At 44.1% G+C, this 15,879-nt stretch overlaps 2 protein-coding genes across 14 annotated transcripts in view; both read right to left on the bottom strand.

Moving 5' to 3' along the window:
• The window catches only part of DYNC1LI2 (dynein cytoplasmic 1 light intermediate chain 2), a 32,846-nt gene extending 24,412 nt beyond the window's left edge, over nucleotides 1–8,434 (bottom strand). For 4 of the 6 annotated variants that reach the window (XM_055299387.2, XM_055299390.2, XM_063611767.1 and 1 more), the window contains exons 1-3: nucleotides 8,288–8,434; nucleotides 8,076–8,149; nucleotides 6,015–6,131 (exon numbers count right to left, since the gene is read on the bottom strand). In XM_055299387.2, coding sequence (XP_055155362.1) covers nucleotides 6,015–6,131; nucleotides 8,076–8,149; nucleotides 8,288–8,394 — 298 coding nt within the window. In that variant the 5' untranslated portion in view covers nucleotides 8,395–8,434. The remainder of the gene's footprint in view (nucleotides 1–6,014; nucleotides 6,132–8,075; nucleotides 8,150–8,287) is intronic. The other 2 variants (XM_055299386.2, XM_055299389.2) reach the window with 2 other exon arrangements.
• A 2,843-nt stretch (nucleotides 8,435–11,277) lies between these two features.
• The window catches only part of TERB1 (telomere repeat binding bouquet formation protein 1), a 47,917-nt gene continuing 43,315 nt past the window's right edge, over nucleotides 11,278–15,879 (bottom strand). For 6 of the 8 annotated variants that reach the window (XM_063611752.1, XM_055299373.2, XM_063611754.1 and 3 more), the window contains one exon: nucleotides 11,278–11,941. In XM_063611752.1, coding sequence (XP_063467822.1) covers nucleotides 11,754–11,941 — 188 coding nt within the window. In that variant the 3' untranslated portion in view covers nucleotides 11,278–11,753. Of the gene's footprint in view, nucleotides 11,942–14,475; nucleotides 14,592–15,879 lie in introns of those variants that run through there. The other 2 variants (XM_055299377.2, XM_055299379.2) reach the window with 1 other exon arrangement.

Below are 15,879 nucleotides of genomic sequence, written 5' to 3'. Positions count from 1 at the left end.
GGAGAATCACTTGAACCCGGGAGGCAGAGGTTGCAGTGAGTCGAGATCGTGCCACTGCACTCCAGCCTGGATGACAGAATGAGACTTGGTCTCAAAAAAAAAAGAGTGAGGGTATCTTAGCTTTCAATAAGAACCAAAAGATACTAATGTTCACTGGTCAACTATGCCACAATCTAAATAATCCATCATCCTAAGATAACAGCAATCAGTGAAGCAGTGAGCTGTGCTGAAGAGCCTATGTTTAAACAAGCCCTTCTTGTGCTGGTCACACTAAACAATGCATTCACATACTATAAAGGATGCCAAAGAGACAGAACCTTTGTATTTAAATGTGAAGATAAAATCATCACTTACATAAATTGAGGTATGAATTACCAGATGCCTAATTATATTGGGGAATTAGTAATTTTTTGTTATGATAATAATATGGTTATGTTTTTAAAAAATCCTTATCTTAGACGTCCTTATGGCAGTATACATGGATAAAATTTAATGTCTGAAATCTGCTTCAAAATCATCTAGTGGGGAGTAAATAGAGCAAAGAGTAAAAGTACAGTTGAAATAAAATTGATCAAGAACTGGTATGTATGTATGTATGTATGTATTTATTTTTGAGACAGGGTCTGAGACACCCAGGCTGGAGTGCAGTGGCAACTGCAGTCTCAATTTCCTGGGCTAGTGATCCACCCACTTAAGCCTTCCGAGTAGCTAGGACTACATGCACAAGCCACCATGCCCAGCTAATTTTTAAATTTTTTGTAGAGATAGGGTTTCCTGATATTGCCCAAGCTGGTCTCGAACTCCTAGGCTCAAGCAATGCTCCTGCCTCAGCCTTCTAAAGTGCTGGGATTATAGGCCTGAGCCAGTGCACCCAGCCAGAACTGGTAATTGTTGAAGCAAGGTGACAAGTACACTGTGGCTCATGATACCACTCTCTACTTTGTATATATTTTTTGTTTTCTATTAAAATATATTCACACAAATGTGCAAGTGCTAAGATTTAATGAAATGTGGTTCCAAATGAATACCAGGATGATCTAACTACCGAAGACAATTCTCCAAATTGATTCATTTATTTGAGATGGAGTCTCACTCTATCACCCAGGCTGGAGTGAAGTGGCACGATACTGGCTCACTGCAACCGCCGCCACCCCTCCCTGCCGCCCAGGTTCAAGCGATTCTCCTGCCTCAGCCTCCCAAGTAGCTGGGACTACAGGCATGTGCCACTACGCCTGGCTAATTTTTGTATTTTTAGTACAGATGGGGTTTCACCACGTTGGCCAGGCTGGTCTCGAACTCCTGACCTCAAGCGATCTGCCCGCCTCAGCCTCCCAAAGTGCTGGGATTATAGGCATGAATCACCACGCCCGGCCAAATTTATAATATATTTTTAGAAATTTTCAGTTATCTTTGAGAACTATTTTTTATTTATTTTTATTTTTTGAGATGGAGTCTCCGTCTGTCACCCAGGTTGCAATGCAGTGGTGCAAGCTCAACTCATTGCAATCTCCTACTCTGAGGCTTTGATTCTCCTGCCTCAGCTACTGAGTAGCTGGGATTACAGGAGTGCACCACTACGCCCAGCTAATTTTTGCATTTTTAGTAGAGACCGGGTTTCACCATGTTGGCTGGGCTAGTCTCGAACTCCTGACCTGTGGTGATCTGCCCGCCTCAGCCTTGTTGGGATTACAGGCACAAGACACCGTGCCCGGCAGAACTATTTTTTATGAAAGTACCTTGAGAACTACCATCAAAAATATTTTATTAACTATTAATACTTTTTCTTCTTGTGATGAGTTTTGCTTTGTTGCCTAGACTGGAGTGTAGTGGTGTGGTGTAGGGGTGTGCCTAGACTGGTGTAGCTCACTGCAGCCCACGCCTCCCAGGTTCAGGCGATCCTCATGCCTCAGGCTCTTGAGTGGCTGAGATTACAGTTGTGTGCCACCATACCGGCTGATTTTTGTATTTTTAGTAGAAATGTGGTTTCACCACGTTGTCCAGGCTGGTCCGGAACTCCTGGGCTCAAGGGATCCGCCCACCTCAGCCTCACAAAGTGCTGGGATTACAGGCGTGAGCCACCACACCTGGCCTATTAGCTTCTTTTTCAACATAATTCCAAAATATACTTTAAAACCAGCAGGGCGCGGGTGGCTCACGCCTGTAATCCCAGCACTTTGGGAGGCTAAGGCGGATGGATCACTTGAGCTCAGGAGTTCAGGACCAGCCTGGGCAACATGGCAAAACCCCGTCTCTACAAAAGATACAAAAATTAGCCAGGCTTGGTGGCATGTGCCTGTAGTCCCAGCTACTCAGGAGGCTGAGGAAGGAGGATTGCTTGAGCTCGGGAGGTGGAGGCTGCAGGGAGCCAAGATAACGCCACTGTACCCCAGCCTAGATGACAGAGCCAGATCCTGTCTCAAAAAAAGAAAAAAATAAAGAAAACAAAATAAACAAAACCCAATCTTCCTCTTTTAGAAAAATATACTTAAAAAAAAAACCTATCTTCTATTAACTACCTTTTTTGTATAAGCAATTAACATGCTATAAAAAAATTTATATTCATGACTTTGTGTCAACAGTATAAAGTATCTAAATCTAGCAATACTTTCAAATTCTATTTTAGCGGCTTTAGTTTGGGTTCTGTGAATGTCCTCAAAAATACTGCTCTGTACCCAAAGTCTGTGGGTTTTAATGCCTACCCATCCACAGGCATGGTTCCTTTTTTCAGCCTCTCTCCCCACTGCCCACTACACATAACTCACCCATGTGCTTGGAGATCACACCACGTGTAGCATTAAACAGATGCCCCCAAACCTGGAGGCAGAGGTCCTTTGACATGTCACATCCTACCACAAACTAGGTACAAGCCAGAGACTATTTTCTCTACCTGGGTAACTGCTTGCAAAGTGTATATTTATAACTCAATCACACCACACAATAAGAAAGACTAGGGCTGGAAAATGTACCATTAACAACAGATACCGGGCGCGGTGGCTCAAGCCTGTAATCCCAGCACTTTGGGAGGCCGAGGCGGGCGGATCACGAGGTCAGGAGATCGAGACCATCCTGGCTAACACGGTGAAACCCTGTCTCTACTAAAAATACAAAAAATTAGCCGGGCATGTTGGCGGGCGCCTGTAGTCCCAGCTCCTCGGGAGGCTGAGGCAGGAGAATGGCCTGAACCCGGAAGGCGGAGCTTGCAGTGAGCCGAGATCGCGCCACTGCACTCCAGCTTGGGTGACACAGCAAGACTCCGTCTCAAAAAAAAAAAAAAAAAAAAAAAAAAACAACAGATAAGGGTAATTCTTCCATCAAACAGGAACTTGCAAGTGGGTGGCCTAAAAAAATCCAACAAATGCAGAGACCAAGAAGTTTTTAAGGTAACTTTAAAAAAATTGGTATATAAGTTAAAATATACTTAAAGGCAAATAAATGTGGTCAACACGATGCTCTGGCATGAAATATGCTTAGGGTATCTTGAAGCAGAAGTGGCTATAGAGATTCACAGATTATCTACATCATGTTTTACACTTCCAAAAGAAAAAAAAGGGTACTAGAGCTATCACCATGTCTCAAGCACTGTTACACCTGATACACCCTGTATCATTTTGTATAGGCACCATTACCCCATTCTACAAATGAGGCAACTCAAGTACAGAGTGGTTAAGTTAGTTACCCAAAGCCACACAACTACTGACTACAGGCATGGCATTCTGAACCAGTTCTGTCTGGCTCCAAAGCCACAGCTCTTTCCACAGTAACCATGCTGTCCAAAAAAGACAGGAAGCAAAAGACTCAAGACATGTGAGATCCTCTGGCCAGGCTCAGCAGACCTGTATGTAGACTCCAGTGGGCCTAGATGAGTACCCAAATGCCTCTGTCCTTCTTACACAAGAGACTCTTACCCATGCCCTCGACATTTTTTTTTTTTTTTTTGAGACGGAGTCCACTCCGTTGCGCAGGCTGCAGTGTAGTGGCACAATCTCAGTCACTACAACCTCCCAGGTTGAAGCGATTCTCCTGCCTCAGCCTCCTGGGTAGCTGGGATTACAGGCATGCGCCACCATGCCTGCTGATTTTTGTATTTTTAGTAGAAATGGGGTTTTACCACGTTGGCCAGGCTGGTCTCAAATGGACCTCAGGTGATCTGCCTGCCTCAGCCTCCTAAAGTGTTGGGATTACAGGTGTGAGCCACCGCACCCAACCACCCATGCCCTCTACTAAACAGCTCTTGGAGATGGTAGAATTACAGTGCTGGAAAGGACCTTGGTTCAACTTTGTCATTTTAGCAATAAGGAAATGGGGGACTAGAGGTGGTAGGATCAGCCTTCATTATATAATCGCCCATACATCATAATCTTTACTGTTTAAATGAATAAAGGCAAATATAAAGAAAGTAATTTTTTTTTTAATATGGAGTCTCGCTTTATCGCCTAGGCTGGAGTGCAGTGGGGCAATCTCGGCTCACTGCAACCTCCACCTCCTGGGTTCAAGCGATTTTCATGCCTCAGCCTCCAGAGTAGCTGGGGCTACAGGCATGCACCACCACACCTGGCTTATGTTTTGTATTGTTAGTGGAGATGGGGTTTCACCCAGTTGACCAGGCTGGTCTTGAACTCCTGATCCCAAGTGATCCACCGGCCTCAGCCTCCCCGAAGTGCTAGGATTACAGACATCAGCCACCACGCCCGCCCTAAAGAAAGTAATTTAGTGAATACACTTCATCTTTAGGTTATACAGATAACTTTTCTACCAAAAAAATAAACCAACCAACCAACCTAGGTACCAATGGTTATTTATTTTCGAATCATTGAAAAGATCTAACATAGGCTGGGCGCAGTGGTTCATGCCTGTAATCCCAGCACTTTGAGAGGCTGAGGCAAGTGGGCTGCTTGAGCTCACGAGTTCGAGACCAGCCTGACCAACATAGTGAAACCCCATCTGTATAAAAATTAGCCGGGTATGGTGGCACACATCTATGGTCCCAGCTACTTAGGAGGCTGAGGTGGAAGGATGACCCGAGGCTGGGAGGCAGAGGTTGCAATGAGCCGAGACTGAGCCACTGTACTCCAGCCCGGGTGACAGAGTAAAACCCTGTCTCAAAAAAAAAAAAAAAAAAAAAAGATCTAACATAAAACCAAAAGATTATAAAGGAGGCATTACTGAGCAGTTGTAACCCAAAACCATTACTCCAACTCACAATTACACTTGTAAGAAAACATTTTAAAATTATATGTAATCCTTTTGAGAGTGTTTATCATGTGCTTTTAATCATCCTAAGCACAAACTATTACTACTCACGTTTTAAAGATGAGGAATTAAAGAATATTACCACCTCTGAGCATCTACTCCTCTACCAGAAGAAACACAGAAAATGGGCATTTCTTTCATTCTTTTTTAAAAAACAGAGACGGTCTCGCTCTGTCACACCCAGGCTTGAGTGTATAATACAGCTCACTGCAGTCCCCAACTCCTGGCCTCAAGTGATCCTCCCACCTCAGCCTCCTGAGTAGCTGCGATTACGGCAGGAGTCACCAAATCCAGCAGAAATTACCATTTCTAAACTGTCACAAAGAGATTCAGGAAACTCTCCTATTAACATATGTTAAATTGTTACACTCTAAACCACACCAACTTTGGATTCTCTACTAGAACCAGGCAGAGTAACAATGGTCCCCAGGACAGCCAAGCATTTCTCTCATATAAAACTCCAAAGCTTTAAAAAATCTTTCTTATCACCTTTATGGGTAAGTAAAAATTTATCTTCAGTATCTCTTTTTAAAGGCAGGCTAGCCAGAGCAACAGCTAAGTGTCCCATTCCCCAATTTTGCTAACATACTCTATAAAGGGGGTTAAGTTCTGCAAAAGATACGTACTTCATCTATTCTGTGATTAACTCTCTGAGAACCAAACAGAAAACTGAGAATGCCTGGCCATGTTGCAGGAACTGCACCCAAGGAAGCAGTCAGAGTCCTGCATACACCCCCTTACCATGGGATCAATGCTTCACTCACCATCTCGGTCCTCATCATGGACGCTGAGGTAGAGATATTCTAGGCCTCTTCCTTTTTTGCCATGCTCAGCTCCTTGTAGTTTAGTCATGAGGGTTGTTTTACCAGAACCATCTTCACCTACAAAGGATGTTTGCAAGACAAAGGTGTACTGTTTATTCCGGGCAAGGATGGGGAGGCGTGACACTCACATGACAAGGAGCAACTAAGAATTTCATGCAAAGTCTGCTGTTGAAGTCTCACCTGCTTTCATAAACAAAGTGGTTGGGAGGGTGGGGAGGAGAGAGTAGTAAAGGCAGCAAATTCCAAGATCTAAAATGACATTCTACTGCAGTTATCCTTACTTCACAAGGGAAATAATGAAGCAGGTCCACAGGCCCTATCTATAATTTATAAGACATGCATTTGGAGAAGTGAAAGTAAAAGGTAGGGTTAGTTTCTCACAAGACAAACTTTCACCACAAGAAAAACAAGAAATCTTCAAAATATGATACAATTAACCTAAAAGTCCAGGTACTGTGAACTAAAAAAAAGTCTGATCCTGCTTCACGATGGTGAAGAATGGAAGTTATTCACTTTTGATTTTAGTACATCTCCTTCACAAACATTCTGAAGGCTAAGAAACTGACGAAAATAATTATAGACCTAGCAAAACTCTTTAGTACAATCTCAGTTAATTATTAAGCACTTCTTCATCTCCCTCCACCCAAACAACACCCCCTCTCCCCGATCCTTAAACATCAAGGAGAACTATCGCCAAACATTACTAGGCACTTCTGGCATTTAATAATATGGAATTACACAACATGAGAATTGAAAGGCAGTCAGTCAGTCCAAGATCAAAGACCTCCTCTCCATCTCCAATGCCTCTACCTTATTCAGGCCCTCTGCATCCAGACCACGGTGGGTACCTGTCAGCCTGACTTTAGTATCTGCTCATTTTGAGCTACTGTCTCTCTGCGGGCAGTGTTCTTTCTAAAACTCAGATCTGGTGATCCGATCCCCCACTTCTTGAAGATCTCTAAGGGTCCGGTATTACCTACCACGGTCAATTCCTGAGGAAGGTCACACATTCTCTTCTAACAGTAGGAAAACTACCAAGGCAGTGATTCCCATGAGAATTGGGGGATGGAGGTGAGACAAAAGGCCTTTGAAAATCAGAGAACTTCAGGAAACAGCACTAACTCTTCAGCCTTCCCACAATCTGCCCCCAACTTACCTTAGCAGCCACCAACCACAAGGCGCTTCTAGCAGTTTCCAAACCCCACACCCTCTTGTCATCTGTGTCCCTGCATACTGACACTTTTCTGCAAAATACTCAACCCCCAAATCATCCTCCTTCAACAGCTCTAAGCAGTGTAATGCTTCCACAATAATCGGCATGGTGCAATGCAATCACCAATACATCTATCTTCCACCAGACTGAGATTCTTCTATAGTGTTTAAGAGTCGCCTATGCTGAGCCAGTGCCCAGCCCACAGGTCCCAAGCAACAAATGGACTTGCTGTGTGAATGTACCCAAACTCCCTCACTTGAGGAGAGTGAGGCCAGAGGGAGTAAGGGACCTGACTCAGGTAACCTAGCAGTGAGGGCTGGCATAATGCAGGAAACGTCCCCAGTGCTGACTGTCCTCTGCAAAGTCCCTAAAACCTCGGACTATGCACTACTGATGAGGCTCAAAGAAGGCTCCCGTGGTCATTTCCCCACAGCTCCGAGCCCAGGTCACCTCGTTCTCCCACCTTCTCCACCTAACCTCATCTACTAGCTCCCCTCTCCACGACCTCAATTTGGTAACCGTCGAGGCTATGAAGGCACAGAAGGCCAAGTGACTGAAACGATGTGCCGACAACCCCAGAGCACCACTAGGCTCTCCAAAGAGGGCAACATCCCACCCTCAGGCGCGGGAGGCTTGGCCACTCTCCAGCTGCCTGGCCAGGGCCGACGGTCCCTTTCCCGCCAGGCTGCGGGCTGGCGGCTGGAAAGGGGAAGGCGGGGACCTGTGGGAGGGGCGCCCGCCTCGCCCACCCCAGCGACCTGGGGCAACGCCCCGCCGCCGGCGCTCACCGAAGACCAAGATGTTCTTGCCGGACGGCAGCTTGGACCTGGCGCGGGTGGACACTTCGCTCAGAATGGAGGACCTGTGGCGACAATGGCAAGAGTGGTCAACCCCGGGCCGGGCTGGGATGGCCCGGCTCGCGACGGCCCCTCACTGTGTCCGACGGTCCGGCCCAGAGGTCGCGCCCCCCACGGCCCGGCCCGACCGCCCGCGTCCTCACCATAGGCTCTGGCCTTCCTCCTCCTCACTGGTCAGGTCGCCGGCGGCCGCCACCGCGGGCCCGTTGGGACCTAGCAGCATCTTCTTTTCCACCCCCACTGGCGCCATCTTGCCAACTGCAGCCACAAAGAGGGCCCTCCCCCGGGCCCGCCGAGGACCCGCGAGGACCCCGGCCGGGCCGTCCCCCGCTCGCCGTCCCCCGCGCCGCCCGCCGACCTTGCCGCGGCGACTGCGCCGCCCAACGTGTCTTCTAGGTTTGCGATGGCCACGGGCTCCCACGGGTTGCGAGGCCGCCGAGGTGGCGGGCGGCAGTCAGGCAGCCGCCGGGGCAGCCATGAGCGGGGAGGCAGTGGCAGGCGCCGGCACCGTCCGGACCGAGGGCGGGCTGGCGGCCTCTGTCGGCTGAGGGGCGCAGCGCAGCGCCCCGCCACGCTCGCCGATTCCCCTGTGCCGTCGCGGGTCGGGCAGCCGGATGACCGACCCGAAAGCCTAGGCTTTGAGAATGAGACTGATGGACACAAAAGCGCCATTTATCTAGAGCTCACTATGTGCCAGAGTCACACATTATCTCACTGAATCTTATCTCTTTCACAGATGAGGAACCTGAAGCTCAAAAAATTTAAGAAACCCACCCAGGGACCCAAGGCTGGAAGATAACATTCGGTACTTCTAATTTTTTCCCCAACCTTGGACCATTATATCATGAACTTGGCCTAACCCTACTCAAGCCCTGCACTGAAAGACTAGCCTTAAGGAAGACCCCAGAATCCTCATAAATATCCTGCTTTTCCCCCTCCTCCGAAGACTAAAGACTGTGAGGTAGTGCTCTTGACCGCAGTGCATAATACACTTGGCTTTGCTTTATTAACATGCTTTTTAAAATGATGTTTTCAGGGAGCCAGCATTTCACACCAGAAGAGGAGCCCTTAATTTCCTTGGGGGCCAGCTGGCAAGTGCAGAGCGGGGAGGAAAACAAAAGGGAAGGGGATGGAAAAGGGAAAGAGCGGAGAGTAACCGAAGGAAAAACATTCCATTTTCAAGCTTAATTTTAGGTGTGGCCTCTACTTGAGGGCTCTTGCCATTCTCTATGGAAACAGGCTAACAAGACATTTCTAAATATCACAAGGAAGTGGAATGTGGCAGAAAAGCACCACCTAAGTAGGTTTCAGACGAGTAGGATTGTGATCCTGATGCCAAAAAATCTGGCAGCATGAATTACGGGATAAAACAAATGGGCATATCATCTGCCAAACTGGATGTAAGGTTTAAACAAGACAAGAGTGAAAACCCACTGAGTTCCTCCCTTGGTAATCTGGGAAAATCTGGCAAAGTGCCAGAAGTCCTAAAAGGGCAAGCAGTGCTGAATTTTCACAGGACAGAAGATGGAGTTGAAAATTACAGGCCAGTGAGCTTAATCAGCACTAAGTGAAATTTTGTGATTAAACATTAAAGGAAAAGAGAGTACCAGATTTGCACAGTATCTTTCTTTTTTGCAGGAGTACCAGGTAGGCGGATGCTGCAGATATAGCAAATGCAGATTTCAAAAGGGCATTTGACAATTCACGTCTTCGATGCGAAAGTGAAATCAATGCTGGATGATAGCATTGAGGCTTATTAAAGACTAGCCCAGAGGTGGCTGCTGAAGAGGAACCAGCAGATGAGGCTGCTAGGGGCCTGCCCAAACCTCCTGCCCTGGCCAGCGAATTCAGGGTGCCATCAGTGACTTGGATAAGAATACAGCAGCAGTCATGGAAGTTGTGGATGACCTGAAGCAGGAAGGGTTGCCTTATCTACTGCATGACAAACTGAGCGGAGACTAAATCTTAACAAGTTGAATTAGCAGAAACTATTAAAGTCCTGTGGAAGAGTTTAACAAAAAAGCATAGGAAGGCCAGGTACGGTGGCTCACACCTGTAATCCCGGCACTTTGGGAGGCCGAGGCTGGCGGATCACTTGAGGTCAGGAGTTCCAGACCAGCCTGGCCAACATGGCCAAACCCCATCTCTACTAAAAATACAAAAAAAAAAAAATTAGCCAGGAATGGTGGCATGCACCTGTAATCCCAGCTACCTGGGAGGCTGAAGCACGATAATTGCTTGAACCCAGGAGACAGAGGCTGCAGTGAGATCACACCACTGCACTCTAGCCTGGGTGACAGAGTAAGACTCTGTCAAATAAAGTAAAATTGAATTTAAAAATGCATAGGAATAGGATAGGAAATTATTTGAAATAAAAATTATAATCTAAACGTCATTACTGTATTAACTATAATCTAAGAGTTGGTCATGTAGAATGCCAAGAAACATCTTAGGGTAGAACCCATAAAACCTCACTGATGCTAACAAAGAAGCTAGCCGCCCATGCCAGTCAGACTGGATTTCTTAGGGTGACATTTCTGGACACATTTTGCAAAGACAGAGATATCCAGTGGTCAGTGACTAAACTCATAAGGGGACAAGACATTGTTCTGCTGCAACATGAAGTAACTAGGGCTCATCAATATGAAGGATAAAGATACAGAGGGAGAAGAGAGGAAAGTGTAGACATTTCTGAAAAGCTAAAGCAAATAAACATACACCAAAAAGAAGTGAACCTGACTATACAATGTGGGAGTATTCAAAGCAACTGCATAATTAGTCTTTAGAAGAAGAAACTTTTTTTTTTTTTTCCTCTAGGATACTACAGTAAACAAAAGAGGAGGAAACTTTTTTAAGAGATAGGGTTTTGCACTCGTCCAGGCTACAGTACAGTGAAACATTCATAACTAACTACAACCTTGAACTCCTGGGCTCAAGCGATCCTCCCACCTCAGCCTCACAAGTAGCTAGGACCACGGGAGCATGCCACCACATCCAGCTAATTTTTAAATTTTTTTGTAAAGATAGGGGTCTCACTATGTTGCCCAGGCTGGTCTCAAACTCCTTGCCTCAAGTGATCCTCCCACATTGGCCTCCCAAAGTGCTAGGATTACAAATATGGACCACCACCACAGCCAAAGAAACATTTTAATTAACAAAATGTCAAATATTGATTTAGTGTGTGGGAACCTTAGTTAAATAGCTTGGGGAACTATTCTTTCTGAATTCTGGGGAGGGACTTTTGTACCATATAAAAATACTAAAATCCAAATGTCTCACATAGTATTTATGGCAATATAATGTCAAATAACATTCAAAGGCTAATTCTTTTCTCTGTGTCCTTTAAGCTTAAGGAAAAATAAAAGCATATTCCTAAACAAATGTTTGATTTTATGAAGGAATTTTCTTACTAATCTGTACACTGAAGATATATTTGCTTTATAAATCATTGTAATTTGATGAGTTTCAGCATCACAAAAACTGTTTAATGAAAACTGTATCCTCATTTCCACATTCCTTCTCATGAGAGTTTAGAAAAATACTTTAAATGTATCTTTCAAGGCCCTGTATTTTAAGAATCCAAACTAAAAACTGACAGTCTTCTTTCAATCAAGAAGCTGCAAATGTGGGGCGTTTGGTCAGCTTGTGGTATTTGTGAGCAAGGTCCACAGCCTTCCGTCCTTGCTGAAAGGGGAAAGACCACAAAATTGAATTCCAGTGATTTCCCATTTTCTTAACTCCATTGAAAAGGTAATTTACTTCTGCTTCAGTAAAGTTTTTGCGAATTCTTCTTTTTTCTGTAATTAGAATTGTAGAATATATTAGTATTTGCTGAACAAAGGTCCTGAGATGCAAATAAGTGCTTATTTGGATATGCTTAACTTATACCTAAGGATATAAACTATAGAGTGAGAAATGCCAGGGCTTCTCATCATGTGGAAACCCACTTCAATTTTAAAAACCTGAGTGCCTAATATTAAGCTAGTTGCTATCACTGTGACTTCTTCAGTAATTATAACTTAATTGACAGTAGTAATACAACATCTTTCAATCAAGAAACAAAAGTTTATAAACATTTGATTGTTAATTCAACATTCCTGAGGACAGTTAACAAACATCTTACCGGCCAGGCACGGTGGCTCACGCCTATAATCCCAGCATTTTGGGAGGCTGAGGCAGGTGGATTACTTGAGGTCAGAAGTTCGAGACCAGCCTGGTCAATGTGGCAAAACCCTCTCTCTACCAAAAATACAAAAAGTAGCCAGGCATGGTGGCACATGACTGTAGTCCCAGCTTCTCGGGGGGCTGAGGCACAAGAATTGCTTAAACTCGGGAGGCAGAGGTTGCAGTGAGCTGAGGTCACACCACTGCACTACAGCCTGGGTGACAGAGCAAGACTCTGTCTCAAAATAAATTAAAAAAAATAAAAGCAGCTTACGTATCTTACAGATACAGTCTTCCCAAAGGGCTCCATAACTTGATAGAATAGAAAAGAATATCAACACTTGTTAAATATTAGGTTTGATAATATTTTTAAGAATAAGGGTTGGCCAGGCGCGGTGGCTCAAGCTTGTAATCCCAGCACTTTGGGAGGCCGAGGCGGGCGGATCACGAGGTCAGGAGATCGAGACCACGGTGAAACCCCGTCTCTACTAAAAATACAAAAAATTAGCCAGGCGTGGTGGCGGGCGCCTGTAGTCCCAGCTACTCGGAGAGGCTGAGGCAGGAGAATGGCGTGAACCCGGGAGGCGGAGCCTGCAGTGAGCCGAGGTCGCGCCACTGCACTCCAGCCTGGGTGACAGAGCGACACTCCGTCTCAAAAAAAAAAAAAAAAGAATAAGGGTCTTTTGAAATTTGCTTTTAAAAACGTGGTCAGCTAGATCAAAACTCAAAATATAGGCTGCACAATGGGGAAGGAAGTTTTTAACTTTGGTTCTTAAGGGATACTTTCTATAAAGAAAGAATATACAGTTGGTATCTGTAAACAAATATCTTCTGGTGATGATTACTAGGAAATAGTTTTTTCTTTTTTTTTTTTTTTTTTTTTGAGACGGAGTCTCGCTCTGTCACCCAGGCTGGAGTGCAGTGGCGCGATCTCGGCTCACTGCAAGCTCCGCCTCCCGGGTTCATGCCATTCTCCCGCCTCAGCCTCTCCGAGTAGCTGGGACTACAGGCGCCCGCCACCACGCCCGGCTAATTTTTTGTATTTTTAGTAGAGACGGGGTTTCACCGTGGTCTCGATCTCCTGACCTCGTGATCCGCCCGCCTCGGCCTCCCAAAGTGCTGGGATTACAAGCGTGAGCCACCGCGCCCGGCAGGAAATAGTTTTCTTTACACTTTTTCATTCATTATTATCTCATGTTATCATTGTGGGTAGATGCTGGTGAGGAGAAGTTTTTTGTATTTCCACTTGAGGCTGTTATTTACTTTCGTAGTACTGGGTGCAGTTGTCCTGGGTCACCCTTAGAAAATCTTGCCCTTGCAGGCCAAGACAGCCATTTGTTTACCTCTAAGAGCCACAGTTCAGACCTTTTAAAACAGATGAAAAAATCTTCCCAGCAGAAGGTTGAGATATCAGTGTAAATAATGTCTGATTATTACTTAATAGTATTATTTAGAATGTAAGCTCCATGAGGGCAGCAATTTTGATCTATTTTATTCACCATTGTATCCCCAGTGCTTAGAACAGTAGGTAGTCAATAAATACTTGTTGAGAGAAAAAAATTATTGGTAAAACTATCTCAAAACTTATCAATGAAATTATTCCTTCATTTTGGGTGTACTGGAAAACTGTGGCTATCCAAGAAATAGGTTTCAACTCCCCTTGCTAAATGGTTTGAACCCATAATAATCAGGACTAGATTGGTTACTATAACTTTCCGGATATTGAGCCCTGGAGCTGATCATGTGAAGCCCCACTTTTCCATTGTGTCTGCCATCTCCCTGACTTTTATACATAATATCTGTGCCCAAATCCTCAAAGATTCCTACAGCAGAGTACTGAGCAGCCTGGAAGAAGGAAGCAGCTCTCTACACCCCAAGCTCCCCACTCTGTGACTTCTTTAGTGCTCCTCTTAATATTAGGTATTAGGGAAGAGCAAGGGAAAATGGGCAAGAGGGCTTAATTCTAAGGACTCTTTTATTTTTCAAGCCCTCTCAAAACACCAATCCATCCTGAAATAGAGCCTTGCGGAAATCTGTAAATGCTTAGGACAGTGGTCCCTTCTCAGAATGCACTCACATTTGAGTATAAAGTATAATTAAATGAATGGTGGTGAGTATCCTAAAAAAAGGTTAAGTTTATCAAGAGGGGGAAAAAATGGCAACATACCAAATATTCCTGGCCGGCTTGTGAAAGAGATGTAAGAATCACTACTTTCTCAAGGTTCCTTTCTAAATTCTAAAAAGTAGGCCAGATTATTTGGTTTTAGCCAAAGCAAGTCTTACCTACAAAAAAAAAGTATGTTTTTCTGAGCTCAGTGTCACTTAACAGTATATAGGACCCCGGTATATAATCATTGTATAACCATTATTATGCACATTTCATGAAGTTCTGCAAATTATTTTAATATGCAAATAGATTACAGCATATTTTTCATTGTTATGTACTTGCTTTGAAGACATGTTGCTGAAAAACACTTATTAATTTGATGCCAAGCCCTTGTCAAGAACAAGATCTCCAAGTGCATGATGTTTCTATGAAAAAACACCCATTTTCTAACAATTACTATAGAAAACATTACTTCAGAAAGTGGGCTCATCTGTAGTGGTACTATACTTAATTATAATTTGCATGCAGAACTTTTAATCTAGAAAAAGACTCAGATATAAAAAGCAAATTTGAAATTTCCTTGAAAGTTTTGGCAGTGAAAATAGCCAAATAAATATATGTGGCAAAATGCTTCTTGAATGTATGACGTCCAAATGTCTAAATAACAGAGTGGCTCTATAGATGTTACTAATTAATATATCCAACCTATTTTAGTCTGCAGGTATTAACTCCATACGAATAAAAGAAAATGATGATGTTATTTAAGTTTCTGATACATCGGAAATGGTGATCAATGTGAAATGTTAACCCTATAGTTAAATAACAATTCCCATAAATTAACTAATTGTTTAAGAGGCATTTTTATTTTTTAAGCAGAGTTTTAAGGTTTATACTATTTGTCTCTTCAATTTTTATTGTTTCAAGCACTATAGTTATGAACAAAAACCTCTGCAAAGTCTCTCTGAAGCACTTGTGCATAATAATTTTGTCCTTAGAATAGAAATGTGAGGATAGAACAAGGGCTTCTGGAGAATGGCTTTTTGAATCTAAGTTCTGCCACTTACCAACTATTAATAATTATGCCTTACAATAGGAGCAAATTAATATCTAACTTACAATATTACTACAGGAATTAAAGGAAATAATATCTATACAACACCTAACACCTAGCAGGTGCTTAATAAATGTTAGTTTCCTCCTGCTCCTTCCCCTGCTGGCAGGCAATGAGTGAGCAAGCAACATGAAGGGAAGACGAAAGTCTCTTTTATTAGAAGGTCTTACCCTCATCAGAGGCAAGGTTTATCATTAAAGATCCATTAATAATGAGACTGAGAACAACTCAGCTGTTCTCTTCTTTCTTAGGAATATATGAAATTTAAGTTCATTTAAAAATTAAATATATTCAGCCAGGTGCAATGGCTCATGCCTGAAATCCCAGCACTTTGGGAGGCCAAGGCGGGCGGA

This window comes from Symphalangus syndactylus, chromosome 11, assembly GCF_028878055.3.
Source record: "Symphalangus syndactylus isolate Jambi chromosome 11, NHGRI_mSymSyn1-v2.1_pri, whole genome shotgun sequence".
In the NCBI taxonomy this organism is placed as follows: Eukaryota; Metazoa; Chordata; class Mammalia; order Primates; family Hylobatidae; genus Symphalangus; species Symphalangus syndactylus.
The sequence above is the reverse complement of the archived record's forward strand: the minus strand, read 5'-3'. Positions and strand labels throughout refer to the sequence as shown.